General features: G+C 49.5%; 1 protein-coding gene across 1 annotated transcript in view; it reads right to left on the reverse strand.

Moving 5' to 3' along the window:
• Nucleotides 1–14,346, reverse strand: part of NPLOC4 (NPL4 homolog, ubiquitin recognition factor) — a 56,546-nt gene that overhangs the window by 7,144 nt on the left and 35,056 nt on the right. The window contains exons 13-15 of the mRNA XM_059906582.1: nt 4,373–4,444; nt 1,600–1,695; nt 329–445 (exon numbers count right to left, since the gene is read on the reverse strand). Coding sequence (XP_059762565.1) covers nt 329–445; nt 1,600–1,695; nt 4,373–4,444 — 285 coding nt within the window. The remainder of the gene's footprint in view (nt 1–328; nt 446–1,599; nt 1,696–4,372; nt 4,445–14,346) is intronic.

The following is a 14,346-nucleotide window of genomic DNA, read 5'->3' on the forward strand; positions in this document are numbered from 1 at the left end:
GGAAGAAGCAGAGGCTGGGATTCTCAAACTGTTCCAACAGGAATTTTTAAATTGTTGGATCCCTCATGTTCCCGCTAGAAGGACACAGAGCTAAGTGGCCTCTGCGTCCCACGTGTTTCTAACAAACGGAAGAACTGTCCTCCATCACAGAGGGCAGACACTTTTGAACAAGCTGTTCCAGTGCAAACGCTAAAAGTGAAAAATTCACCTTTCTATCAAGGCCTTTGTGCAAAGCTGCTGCCCACAGGACAGGTTAAGGGGGACTTAGCTGCTCTGGTGCTGCCCAGCGTGCTCTGGTCTGAGGAGTGGAAGCCCACTTGGCCCGTACCTGCAGAGGCATGACGTCATTGGTGACCAGGAATAGCAGGAGGTGGAAATCCGAGATAGTGTCCAGGAACACGGATGAGGTGTTCTGGGACAGGTAGGTGGCCAGGCTGTGGAAGTCCTGGAGCGCCAGGTATGGGGGGAGACAGACACGAGCACCCGTTAGTCCCAAGCCAGAGTTGCAGGAGAGCCACTGTCCTACAAAGATGGAACTGAACACGTTCGGCGCTGATAGATGGGCCTCCCTGTCTCCTTCCAGAACCACATACTGGGAGCCATGGACAGAGGAATGCATAGTTGCAGAATAAGCTGTGGCCTCATCTCCCAGGAGAACACTCTCAGTACATTTGACTTATGGAAGAGTGTAAGCAACATGTCTGTGAAGCTGACCCAGCTGTGAGACATGTTCAAACTCACCTCTGGGGGCCAGTGGGAGTGGGAAGGGCCACTGCGGGGCTGGGAGAAGCCCCGTCTGTCTAGGTACATTGTTGATCCAGGGCAGCACGGTAGTGAGGAGTAGGAATTGGGGGGCGGTGGGGAGGATTACGTGACACTAACACTTTCAACAGGAGTGAAAGCGGGAGACTCATGAGTGCCACCCCAGTCAGTGGCTCTGCACCTCCACAAGCATCTGGGCAGATGGGCAGTGAGGAAACCAAAGCATCAGAGAGGCCTTGTACACTAATCACAGCTTCAGAAGACAATCTCACTGTACACATTCTTTAACCAGGCCCCTTTCTGTAGTGCCTGTTATCAACCTGGGATGTGTGTTCACAGACCATTGATGTGGCAGGACAAGGCAGTCACAGCAGTTCTGATCGGGCCTGATGTGCAGGTGAGAGCCAAGGTGGCCAGGCCACATGAGGCCCCACGGCTTGGATGGTGCCTGAGAAACATGGCAGGGTGATGAGGTAGGGGGCAGAGCACACAGCAAAGTGAGACACTGTCACAAAAGACAACGCTTACCAACAATCAATAACGTTGTTGGGAGAGGACAAAAACTGACCAATAAAACAGGCCCCCTGAGAATGGTCCTTCCGGCAAATCCATAGGCCTGAGGACTTACAGGGATTTGCCTCTGTGCTCATCCACTGCCCCTGCCCTGGAGAGGGCTCATGTGATCAGCACTGTCTTAGAAAAAGGCCTAGCCAGGTTTTGTCACAAAAACAAATCAGGAGAGTCAGAAAGCTTGGTACTTTCGAGAAAAACAATAGTGACACTAGATAAACAAACAGTAGTGACTCTAAATTATGTTTCTAAAGACAAAGAGCTTACCTGTGTCTCACCCAATACATCCCGGTTTTCAATAGGAAATGGATTTTGTGAAATAGAAAAAGTATAAACTGGATCCTTGGGGAAAGTTGTTGTGATCTAATGAACGAAAACACAAATCTGTGATAAATTAATTGTGCTATAAAGAAGGGTGTGGGCCCTGAGCACACCCCTCCCTGGAGCCCTGAGCTGCTCACAGCAGCAAGAGTCCTAACTGTTCTACACTGAAGGGAATGCTTAACTATTAGGACAGCCCCTAAATGAAAACTCTGAAACTGTGACTCTGGAAGGCAAACGGAAGAATCATTTTTCATGACTGGTAAGATCATGGTGCCTGTGGGCAGGTTCCTAACTCCAGCCCCACTAGGACGGCCTCTCACACAGCTGCTCTCCTGCTGCCGCGGGTGAACTAGACAGCGGGCCATGGGAAAGAGCACAGGTGTGAGCACCATCTCAGGAGCTGGCTCCGTTCCTGTCATCGGGTCTGGAGGGCATGTGCAGAACCAGCCCCTGATGGTTCTGAGAGCCACAGTGCCCTCCAGCAAGCCGGCTGAAGCCTTCTGAATTCCCAGGCACCACTCCAGGGAGCCAGGGCATATCCAGGCAGCAAGAGAAGCAAGGCTGCTGAGATGCAGGCATGGCTCTCGCCTGAAGATGGCTGGAGTCAGGAGCTTGTGTCCAAAGGGGAGCCTAAGCCCTTCATTTGGCTCAGACATGCTTTAGTAACGACAGAGGGGATTTTAAATCCAACAATCAATAGAAGCTACAGGGACAGTGGCAAATGTGCAAGAATCAATACAAATAGTTTCTCATTCCTCCTGGCAGATGCCCCTCCCCAAAAACGCACCCAAGTGTAAGCCATCATCAGCCATCTTTTGGTTGACACAGCTTTTCCTCTGCAATATAACACTAGCAGCAGCAGATTATACCTCGTCCAGATTTAGTGTAGCTATTCTGGTTCCTTCGGGACTATTTCTAAAGAATGAAAATGTTGCTCTGGCCTGTTTTCTGCATCAGTGAAGGCAGCGAGCTGTTCCAGGCCTGCTGGCCCAGGACCTGCTGTGACCGTGCCAGCGCTGTGAACGGTAAGCTGAGCCATCAGCATCTCCCTAAATCGAGCCCCGCTGGCCTTTTATGGACGAGACCCCGTGGCCTCAGGGCACAAGGTGTGGCCTCGAGCACAGTGCCAGGTCCTACTGTGAGGCCTCGCTCTGTTCATCAGAGAGATACGGACGACCAGAGAGCCCATACCTCCTAAGGCCACCGTGAGGATCAAATGCACCCACACACGTGGAGCCCGCAGAATGGGTGGCACATGTGGGGCTCAGTCTCAGCTGTTGTCATGATTCTAGAGATGGCAGAGGGGCCACTCTGCTGCAGAGGCAAGGCCTGTGGCCTGCTCTCGCCCCTCCCTTTGGAAAGCAGATAAAAGGAGTGGACCAGCAACAATAGTAGACCCACTAGTTAAGTAAATGTGGAATTAAGGGAAGTATCTGTTAGACCTGTAATTGCAACAGACCTTGGAGAGCAACAGAACCAAGGTTCACACGGCAGTCTGTGCACATCCCAGATGCCGGGGGAGAGGATGCAGGGTGGTGAGCACTTTGTTTTGTGCTCAAACCCTCTCCCTACCCAGCCTGCCTCGTCACCTAGCTGACGCCTGGCCACCTGCAGAGCACCTCTGCAGAAGCCTGGAAGAGCCGCCTGGTCATGAGGTTTAGTCATCAGATGCCCTGGTCAGGTGGGGGTCTGGGGCCAGGCGAGGAGCTGAGCACACCTGTCTGGGCACCTGCTCCAACCTCCTTCCACAGTAAGAGAGCGCTTGGGTATCACAGGGTGGAATGCTCTCCCATCAACCAAACACTACGGTGACAACCACTAAGGCAAGAACTTAGCTCCTTCGTGAAAGGAAAGGGATGGGGAGGCCACTGGGAGAGAAGACCTCAGGAAGCTGGCTTTAAATCACGCAGACTCCTCCTAAATGTATGCTCCATCAATCTGTTTTCATCTTAATTACACCCTAGGTAGTCTAAAAAGCAGATGCCTTTATGGCCTAGGTAATAAATATGTTCTCGGGAGCTGTCAGTTGGAATGGAGCGTTGGCGGGCTCAGCTCACAGGGACCCACTGCTCCAAATGCAATGATACTTTATAGCGTGAATCATATGCCCATCCTAGTCCAAATGCAGCCCGAATTCATCCTGGCAGGCAGCAATTAGGAGATGAGCCGCCTCCCGTACCCTTTGGACAGAGCGCTGACTACTGAAAATGCATCAGGCTCTAGTCCTGCAGCACGCACTCCCCTCTGCACTGTGGCCACATCTCCGTGAGCAGAGCACACCCCCAGAAAGGAGCCGAGACTTGGGGAAGGCGTGTTGGTACCAGGTACCTTCTTGGCTCCTGGAGTGCCCCCCAGGAGACCATGCCGCCCCCACGAGTGGGCCTCTGAGCTGTGGCAGCTGAGCTGTGGCCAGGGCAGCACCTGTGCACAGAGCCAGGGAGAGGCTCGCTGACCTCCAGAGGCTGCTTGGCCTTGTTGGTGGTCCTTTGCTACACTTTAGGTTGGGAGAAGTTAACCCTTTAAATTGTTTTTAAGGAAATAAAAAACTAAAAGCCCTTAAGGTTTCTAGCTTTTCAGGGATGCCAGGAGCTCAGTGACTCAAAACACCTCTGGATGCCTGTCCTGTGCAGGCAGAGGAGCAGGTATTCAAGCCGCCGCCCTTGCGAGGCCACCCCCCGCCGTCCTGACCTCCAGTGGGGAGATGACACACACTTACGTCTATGATCAGATACTCCACGGGCAGGGGGCGAGCCAGCTGGGTAATCTCGTTGCCAAACTTGTCTATGTCCTGAAACACAAGACAAAGGTCCAGGGCATGAGTGCAGATGTGCCGACCTGTGACAGGTTTTCCATTCACGTGCTTGTCTCACCCCTTAAATTACTACAATTCTTGTTGAAGTGTATGAAAAGCAGAGAGGAAAATGTGCACATTTTTGCAGTGAGTCCACCTTCCATCACTTCTTGGAGCTCTCGATGACGGCCACGACTCAAGAAAGAAGCCTTGGGGGCTTCCCTGGTGGTGCAGTGGTTAAGAATCTGCCTGCCAACGCAGGGTACACGGGTTTGAGGCCTGGTCCGGGAAGATCCCATATGCTGCGGAGCAACTAAGCCCATGCGCCACAACTACTAAGCCTGTGCTCTAGAGTCCGTGAGCCGCAACTACTAAGCCCACGCACCACAACTACTGAAGCCCGCGTGCCTAGAGCCCATGCTCCGCAGCAAGAGAAGCCACTGCAATGAGAGTCCCGCGCACTGCAATGAAGACCCAACGTAGCAACAAACAAACAAGCAAATACATATATATATATATATATACACACACACACATATATATATACACACACACACACACACACACATATATATATACACACACACACACACATATATATATATATATATATATATAAAAGCAGCCTTGCTCTTGACCATGGGGGTCTCCACCCACCAGCCTGGTGCTAAAGCAGTGGAGACACAGACCCTGGGCTCCCACCCCGTCAGGCCACATCTGTGCCCCTCCTCCTCTATAAGCTCTCCTAGTCTCACACCTGAATGCTAACTCTTAACAACCTTACACACACCTCTGAAAACCCAACTTCATGGAAACTTAATCCTTATACATTAATAAAATAAACACACACACAAATCAGTACACATACACACAAATACGCAGACATGGAAAACCTCCACCACCAATCTGTCAAAGTCTAAACTTGTTTTTGCTTTATCAGATGCATGGAACATAAAGTTTAATTATGGGGAAAAATGGCCAGCATATGTTCATTAATCATAAAATGACAATTAGATCTGATTTATGTCAAACTTGCTGAGTTCAAACACAGCTCTAGAAATAAATTCATAAGAACCAACACTTTTCATTAAAGATTCTGCAAGAGGGGGTCATATTTTCTATCTAAATCATCACTTAACATTATATAAATCATTCATTGAGTCATATATAAATTATACATCCATAATTTCCAATTATGGGGCCTTACATAAAAGTTTATGTTTATTAAAGCTCTCAGACCCTAATGGATGTCAAGCAGATCTCCCTGAGGCGTGCAGGTGACACAAAGCCACCCCTAGCACATCACACTTTCCGGGGATGTCAGAGGCCCATGCCATCTTTTGAGACAACCTTCTCAGGCTGTCCTACATTAAACCGAGTCCATTATCCTAACAGGAATTCCAGAGGCTCCATGTGGCCCTGCTCCTTTTTTTTTGCCCCCAGAAATTAAACTCTCTGGTCCGCAGCACATCTCAGATTATCCACACCTTCCCTACCTTTTCTCTGTTCACAACCCAGAGAGCTGCTAGCAAGAACCTGCCCCTCTGCCCTTCCAGAAAACGGTCCAAATACATCTAACCAAACACATCTAAGCCAGCTACATAGGGAGGAGGAGCACCATCAAAGGACAGGTTCCTGGAAACAATGTCCGTTCTGTCTGTCTGCCTTCCTTTGAGGTTGGAATACTGTCCCTTCCACCTGGGCAAGAGTCCCTGGTCCTTCCACATGCTCGTTGCTGCAGCAGGTAGGCTGGGCCTGGCTTTCCGTGGCTCTACCAGCTTTGACAGTGGCAGCCCAAGGTATGAGGCCTGCTGAGTGGGTCCTGGGGCCCCAGAAGCGGTAGTTTCTCACTGGAAGAAATACGGTAGGAGGCGGGAATCAAACCCAATCAAACTAAATCACCATTTCCAAAAATAAACGCTTGCCCCTACAAGAAACAACCTGCAACAATTCACACATAATTAGCCCGTCTGGAATTCATCTTCAAATCTAATTAAGCTCTAATATGCAGAGACATTTTCCCAGCACCTGTTCGCTTTAATCTTCCCCTCTAGGGATGATTCTTGTTAAATGCCCCCCTCTCTTTTCTGTGTGTCATGCTATTCTCTTTCAAATTTAACTACCCCACTGCATCCTTCTGCTCCCCAAGAAAATAAAGGTGCTGCATCCCCTTCTCTTCCCTGGAGGAAAAGCAGGTACCTTCTATCTCTCCCCCATGCCTTCACTCAAATGTTTTTGCCAACCAAGCCCTAGCCCCATACACCATTTTAAAAGGCAATTACTTTTTATGGGCGTTAGCAAATGTCAGGCAGAATACACTAGAAGGAAGACATCTTAATTCTTAGTTTGGCAGCCGCCAAAGTGTCAGCAGTTTTATCTCCACCTGGAGCAAGACACTCGGAGAGTCAGAAATTGAGGTCCCTGGTGCCTCGCTACCTGCTATCGGCCATGTCTGGAAACATCAACAAGAAATCCAGGGATCTCTGTCTTTGTTAGCTCAAAGGCAGGCAGGCTTTGTGCCAGGACAACAGCAAACTCCACTTACTGGGTGGCACCATCTTGCTTTGGAAAAGGAAAATGAAATCCTTAATGTATTGCTTTTCTTCTTACAAAACTGGCAAGAAGGTAACAAGTGAAACTAGCAGTTTGAGACTTCACAGAATAAAGCAAAAAAAAAGTTCTCAGGACAAAGTCTCCTAAAGAATCCCATTTAGGACTCCCCTGGTGGCACAGTGGTTAAGAAGCCACCTGCCAATGCTGGGGACACGGGTTCGAGCCCTGGTCCGAGAACATCCCACATGCCAAGGAGTAACTAAGCCCACAACTACGGAGCCTGCGCTCTAGAGCCTGCATGCTGCCACTACTGAGCCCACGTGCTGCAACTACTGAAGCCCACGTGCCTAGAGCCCGTGCTCCGCAACAAGAGAAGCCACCGCAATGAGGAGCCCGCGCACCGCAACAAAGACCCAATGCAGCCAAATAAAAAAAAAATAAAAAATTTAAAAGTTAAAAAAATAAAAGCACTAAAAGAAAATGTAGGTAAATATACAGCTTTGAGGTAAAGAATTACTTCCTAAGTATGATGACAAAGGCAGGAATTACAATGAAAAAGGATTAAGGTACCTTTGAAATCACAAAATGTTACACCTTACTTTGTATGAAAAGTATAAAGAAAATGATATCCTGGCATGTGTCTGCAACATATGACAAAGGGTTAATGTATAAAACTTCACAAACGAATGCGAAAGTGATGAACCACCTTACAAATACCTCAGGGCACACAGAGGCGATTCATAAAGAAAACACCCACACACACAGGAGACTTGGGACAGAGTGAGTGCAGAGCGTGGGGTCCTGAGAGCAGGGCCCAGGCAGGCGAGCAGACAAGCGCAGGGCTGGCCTGCGGCACAGTCTGAGCATGTAACTGCAGCCTTCTCGGAGGAACTTTGGGAGACCACACGAAACCCTTGAAATATATGCTATCCTTTGACAAAACAACGCTTGGAATGGTTTGCTTGGAATGTCTCAAGTAACTCAGCACACACATGGAGTGAGCTTCTGGATGAGCCACAAAGCACTTCTGGTAAGTGCCAGATGCCGGGACAAACCTGTGTCGGGCTGAGGACAGGTCAGTAAATGATGGCTAGGACAGAGAAGACTCCACAGTCCCCCCCAGAGAGCGCCAGTCCCCTCCACAGCCGCGACGCCGCAGCTGCCTGCACGCTCTCTCCTCCCCGCTGCAGCCATCTGTCAACTCTTCCAGCTCCTCAGCACTGAGCCCACAACCACCCTTCATGCCAGGAACCACCCTGCTGCCCCTCCGCCTGGGCAGCTGCCTAAGAGCAGTGTTCCCTGGGGTCTCCAAGACCTTCTTTGTCCATTGAACAGTCTCGGCTTCTCTCCTCTACTTCCAAGGCTTTAATTTGGGGTTTCTGGGCAGATAACTGTGAAAAGGCACCCTCGGTCCGTACCTCTTGACCTCCTTCCAGTCCCACCACATCGAACTTCAAACATGGGCACCTGAACTCACCCCACCCACCCCCTGCTCTCACCACTACTCATCTAGGTTTACAACTCCAGCACCCACCACTCACCCAAACCAGAGACCCAGTTCCATCCTGGCCTCGCTGGGACCGTGCAAGGCCCATGGGGCTCTTGGCTCCAGGACACCCTCTCCATCCCCAAACTCCATGGGGAGCAGACACATGTCACCTGGACTGTGGCACCAGCCTTCTCACTGGCCACCGGACTCTGTACCCAGAAAGAATCTTCCACACCGGGGAGCTCCCTCCCCACAGCCTGGCCTTCAGCTCCTCCAGCCGCACCTCACACTGGATGGTAGGCCCACCGCACATCTCTCTCCTGCTGCCCCTCCTGGATCGGCCCTGGCATTTGATACTCACGTTGCTGCAAAAGCTTCCTGCCTCCAGACCCCTCTTCACGCCACATCCAGCAAGATCGTTCCAGAATCACCTTCCATCTTTCTTTCTTTGGCTTCTCACTGCCCACCAACCCCATCACATGCACACTCCAGCTAGACTGAGCCTGGGCCCCCTAGATGCGCCATGCCCTCTGGACGTGTGGCCCCCAGATGGGCTTCCTCCCCACCTGGCTAACTTCCACGCCACACTGGACACCTCAACAGCCACCAACAGACCACCTGGGAAGAGAGGACGATTGTGACTTGCTCATCACTGTAGCCCCGGGGTCTGGCGAGGGACCCAGCACCCTATCCACAGCTGGACTGAGTGCAGAGGCTGCGGTCCCAGGGGCAAGGCCTTGTCAACGTCCACGTGTCCATGCATGCACGCGGGGTGCTAGAAGGACAGGTGAAGGCGGGTGTTGGGGTGTCTATTTGCTTATTAACCTGTAATGCAGGATTTCCCATAATAAATATACATTTGATTTCACATTAATAAAATGTTCTGAGTTAATATTTAGAAGGCTTGCACTCCTAATGCACACGGAACCATCCACCTCACTGTCCTGCTGCCCACCCCCAAGCATCCCCCCGCCGGCTGCTTAGATCCTCACTCCAAAACCCTCCTCTGTGTGCACCTCTCCCCACCTTTACAGGAGATGCTCCCCGGCCATTCTTTCACTGGCTGCACAGAACTTCCCAGGACAGACACATCAGAGCTGTAGACAAGGGTGGACCCTCAAGCTTTCCACCCCCGTCTCCTATGTGAACGCACATACAAACGTGTATACGTACAGGCATCAACATCTACAGGTGTGCCTTCAAAAAACAAAAAGTTAATTGGGATTTTACTGTATATAGATACATTTACAATTTTACATCATGAGTTTTATCCCATATCTTCAAGTAATTTTCAAACACACACCTTTAGTGATCACAGAATATCCCACCGTATAGATGTATTATAATTTAATGCCTCTGTTACTAGACATTTAGATTGCTTTAAGTTTTTGTTACCACAGATAACACCATGATGAACAGCCTTAGACAAATATGGGTACGTGTCCTGTTTACAAGGTATTTTTTAAATCCAACCCCAAAGCCCACAGGAGGACTAAAAGGATTACTTAAATGTTTGCTTTCATAGGTCTCTTTGCTCAAACTGATATTTTCCTGAAACGTATGAGAAATGAGTGTCTCAAATCCTACAGGGCTATAAACAATCCTGGGAAGCCCTTCTAGCCTGCTCTCACTAACGGGCAAGTGAGCAATCTAAGAAAACAGCAGCATGATTAAGGAAATGACGTGTTCCATGACAAAAGGGAGCTCTCTTCTTAAGGGTAAGAAGCTTACAAGACATGGAAATAAAAAGCAAATTTCCAACCTGATAAAGGCTACTACAAAAAAACCCACAGCAAACTCACAGTTTATGATGAAATCCCGAAAGCACCTCCTTTACAATTAAAAACGAGACAAAAGTGCTGATCACTGGACATTGTTCCAGAAGCCCTAGCCAGCATGAGGAGTGAAAATGAAGGGAAGGGAGAAAAAGAACTGTCACTCCTGGATAATACACTCATCTGTGTAGAGAACCCAGAACACACATACAAATTAGAGGAACAAGTAACAGACAGCTGAGCTGCCAAATGGCAGTATTTTATAATACGTAGAAACTATAAAGTACCTAGAAACAATCTAACAAAGGATGGACAAGACTTTCAAGGAGAAAAATCCTAACTTTCTGAGAGACGTCAAAGAACAAGAAACAAAGGGCAGCATCACACACATTTCGGGGAGTGGGGTGGGGTGGGGTGGGCGATGACCTCTGGGCGTGACCTATTTGTTTTGTGCAACCTGCAGGCAAGTCTCCATGAAGGAGTGGAGGGTCAGGAACAGTCAGAGCTCGGGAAGAAAAGCAGGGAAGGGCTGTGATGGATCAGGGACGAAGAGTAAAGTTACAGTGACTCGGACAGTGCGACATTGGTGCTGGCTGAGGAACACCGGCCAGTGGACAGAAGGGAGGACAGAGACACAGCCACGATCACAGAGACGACTGGTAATGGAAAGGCACCTCAGATCAACAGAGAAAGAAGAGGGTTTTTCCCAATAAATGGTGTTCAGACAGTATATGACTAAAAAAAAATTAAGAAGGAAACTGGGGGGCTTCCCTGGTGGCGCAGTGGTTGAGAATCTGCCTGCTAATGCAGGGGAGACAGGTTCGAGCCCTGGTCTGGGAGGATCCCACGTACCGCGGAGCAGCTGGGCCCATGAGCCGCAGCTGCTGAGCCTGCGCGTCTGGAGCCTGTGCTCCGCGACAGGAGAGGCCGCAGCGGTGAGAGGCCCACGCACTGCGATGAAGAGTGGCCTCCGCTTGCCGCAACTAGAGAAAGCCCTCGCACAGAAACGAAGGCCCAACACAGCCAAATAAATAAATAAATAAATAAATAATTAAAGGTGCTAACAATTTAAAAAAAAAAAAAAAAAAAGAAGGAAACTGGGCCCCTATCTCACACCACACATCTGAAATAATCCCAGGTGAAAGAAGAACCCAAAACCATCAACCTTAGAGAAGACAAGATAACAGACTTTCTTTGTCACTCAAAATGCCAACCATAAAGACAAGATTCAGAAAGCTGACCACATGGAAACCTTCTGCCTCAATGACACCACAGGGAGTGGAGAGGCAGAGGTGTCACACCCCTGACTGACAGGGTTAGAGGCAGGGAGAAAAAGACTGAACCACCCAGGGAAGAAGAGGAAACAGACACAACAAGCAAGTCACAGGAGACAGGACGAGCCAACAAACGAAGAAAAAGGAGCCTGGCCTCACTTATGATCAGGACGGCACAGTTACAGCTCAAGGAAATGTCCCACGGGTGTCTGAGAGGGGAGTGGGACTCGGGCCCAAGGCTGCGGAGCGTGGTGGTTCGCACAGCATTCTGCTCGCAGCGGGCACATGCCAAGGTGACATGATGGCCACATGCAGGCAGGTCTCAGGCCACACCAGGATAAGTGAACATGGCCCATCTCCAAGGACAGAAGAACACAGTTTTGGGTCTACAGTGTGCAGCAACATATAAAACTCACAACACCTGGTTTAGGAAAACACACAAAGGAGGTAAAACTAGAAGAAAAGCAAGCAAGTCATAGTGCACCCCCGAAGGCAGTGCTCCCTCTGGAGGGGGGAGAAAAGGAGACAGAAGCAGAGAGAAGGATCCAGCAGCTTCAGAGGCGACAGGAACGTTCTGGTCCTTAACTCTGGGATAGAGACTCGGGATTGGTATTTCTGCTTTTTTTATTCCTTAAACATGTTTTATAAATAATCTTTCATATCTACTCAATATTTAATTTTTTTAAATTAATTAATTTATTTTTTTTGGCTGTGTTGGGTCTTCGTTGCTGTGTGTGGGCTTTCTCTAGTTGCGGCGAGCAGCGGCTACTCTTTGTCGTGGTGTGCAGGCTTCTCACTGCAGTGGCTTCTTATTGCGGAGCACGGACTCTAGGCGCACAGGCTTCAGTAGTTGTGGCACGCGGGCTCAGTAGTTGTGGCTCGCAGGCTCTAGAGAGCAGGCTCAGTAGTTGTGGCGCATGGGCTTAGCTGCTCTGCAGCATGTGGGATCTTCCTGGACCAGGGCTCAAACCCTGGTCCCATGCATTGGCAGGCGGATTCTTAACCACTGTGCCACTAGGGAAGTCCCTATGTTTAACTTTTAAAACTCTGAAAAGAGAAAGAAATGGCAGCCTGATGACCCTGGAGCAATGTATTCATGCACACTGAGCGTACCGGGACTGCACAGACCTCTGTGGCTAAAGCAGAGGGGCTCTCCACAAGGACAACAGGCCCCGTTACAGCCCCCAGACCAGTGAGCTGTGCCAAAAGGCTCAGGACGGCAGCCAGCAGGACCACCAGGTCTCAGGGTCTAAAAATGAGTCAAAACGTAGATTCTGCATTCCAAAACAGTGCCATACAAATGCATCTTATAAAATAGAAACTTTTGTGGGAAAGACTGAACCCTCACATTGGTTCCCAGAGTGGTGTGACTTGATGTGTGATGTGTGTGATGTGTGAATGTTTAATAATGGTTTAAAACTAATGATTCTTCAAAGTACCTGATGCCTACACAGGATTTGTGTAAGGGTGAGATCTGTGTTATCAAGCCAGGTAATTGCTATTAAACACCACAGGAGGGAAGAGACAATGGGAGTTCCTAAACAAGGCTCTTTGGAAATATTTTCTTTCAAGAATGATATGGAGAACACTTTCCCAGGGCTCCTTACTGTCCCGAAATCTGAGGGGTCATCTAAGCAAGTTGTCACAGGCCAGCCTCACTTTGTCCCTCCACTGCCACCACCTGAAAGGAGCAGATACAACAGTGAGGCCTCCCTGCTGCAGAGGAAAGACAGACTGCTCACCACCTGATGGCCCGGCCTTCCTGGCTCAGTGACGGTCCCCGCCCCCACAGCCCTCGGACCACGCAGCAGCGCTAATTCAGAAGCAGAATGAAGACCTTCATTCCAAAGAGCTGAGGAGGAGACCAGGAGCAGGGACAAGACTCTCAGGCCCTTGTGCCCTTCCTTTGCACATCACCCGCTGCCACAGACGCCCACAGCATGGACGAGCCGGCTCCAGACGGGGTCTCGGCCCCACTTCTGATCCCTGAAGAGGTGAAGTCTTTGTCACAATCAGGTAGTCTCCGGTCTCCAAATCACCACCAGGAGGAGGCCCCGGAGCCCCTCAGCTTCTAGGCGCTCTCCCGGGTGTTTGATGCATCCCGCAGGTAGTAAGCTGCGCCCATACCACCGAACGCTATTCGGCAATGAAAAGAATGAAGTACTGCAGGCTGCAGGCATGGAGGAACCTTGAGACATTACGGTAAGTGGTGAAAAGTCAGTCACAGAAGACCACACACTGTAGGATTCCGTCAGGGAAACCTCAGAGAAAGCAGATCAGTGGTTGCCAGGAGTTGGGAGGATTGGGGTGTAACTGCTAAAGGATGTAGGGCTTCTTTTTGGGGGACAAAAATGTTCTAAAATTAGATTGTGGTGATGGCTACACAACCCTGCAAACATCCTAAGAGCCCCTGAGCTGGGCACATTAAATGAGTGAATTGTGTGGTATGTGAATTGCATCTCAATAAAGCCGTTTAAAAATGCAGACTTAGGGACTTCCCTGGTCCAGTGGCTAAGACTCCGTGCTCCCAATGAAGGGGGCCTGGGTTTGATCCCTGGTCAGGGAACGAGATCCCACATGCTGCAACTAAAAGATCCCGCATGCCGCAACGAAAATCCTGCATGCGGCAACGAAGATCCTGCATGTGGCAACTAAGACCTGGTGCAGCCAAATAAATAAATAGTTTTTAGAGAGAATTTTTAAAAATTAAACTAAATAAAATTTTAAAAAATAAATAAGTAAAAATGCAGACTTGCTGGAACAATAAAAACAACAAAACAATGACTAGACATGCACACACTGATATAA

The sequence above is a fragment of the Balaenoptera ricei genome, chromosome 20, assembly GCF_028023285.1.
Source record: "Balaenoptera ricei isolate mBalRic1 chromosome 20, mBalRic1.hap2, whole genome shotgun sequence".
Taxonomy (NCBI): Eukaryota; Metazoa; Chordata; class Mammalia; order Artiodactyla; family Balaenopteridae; genus Balaenoptera; species Balaenoptera ricei.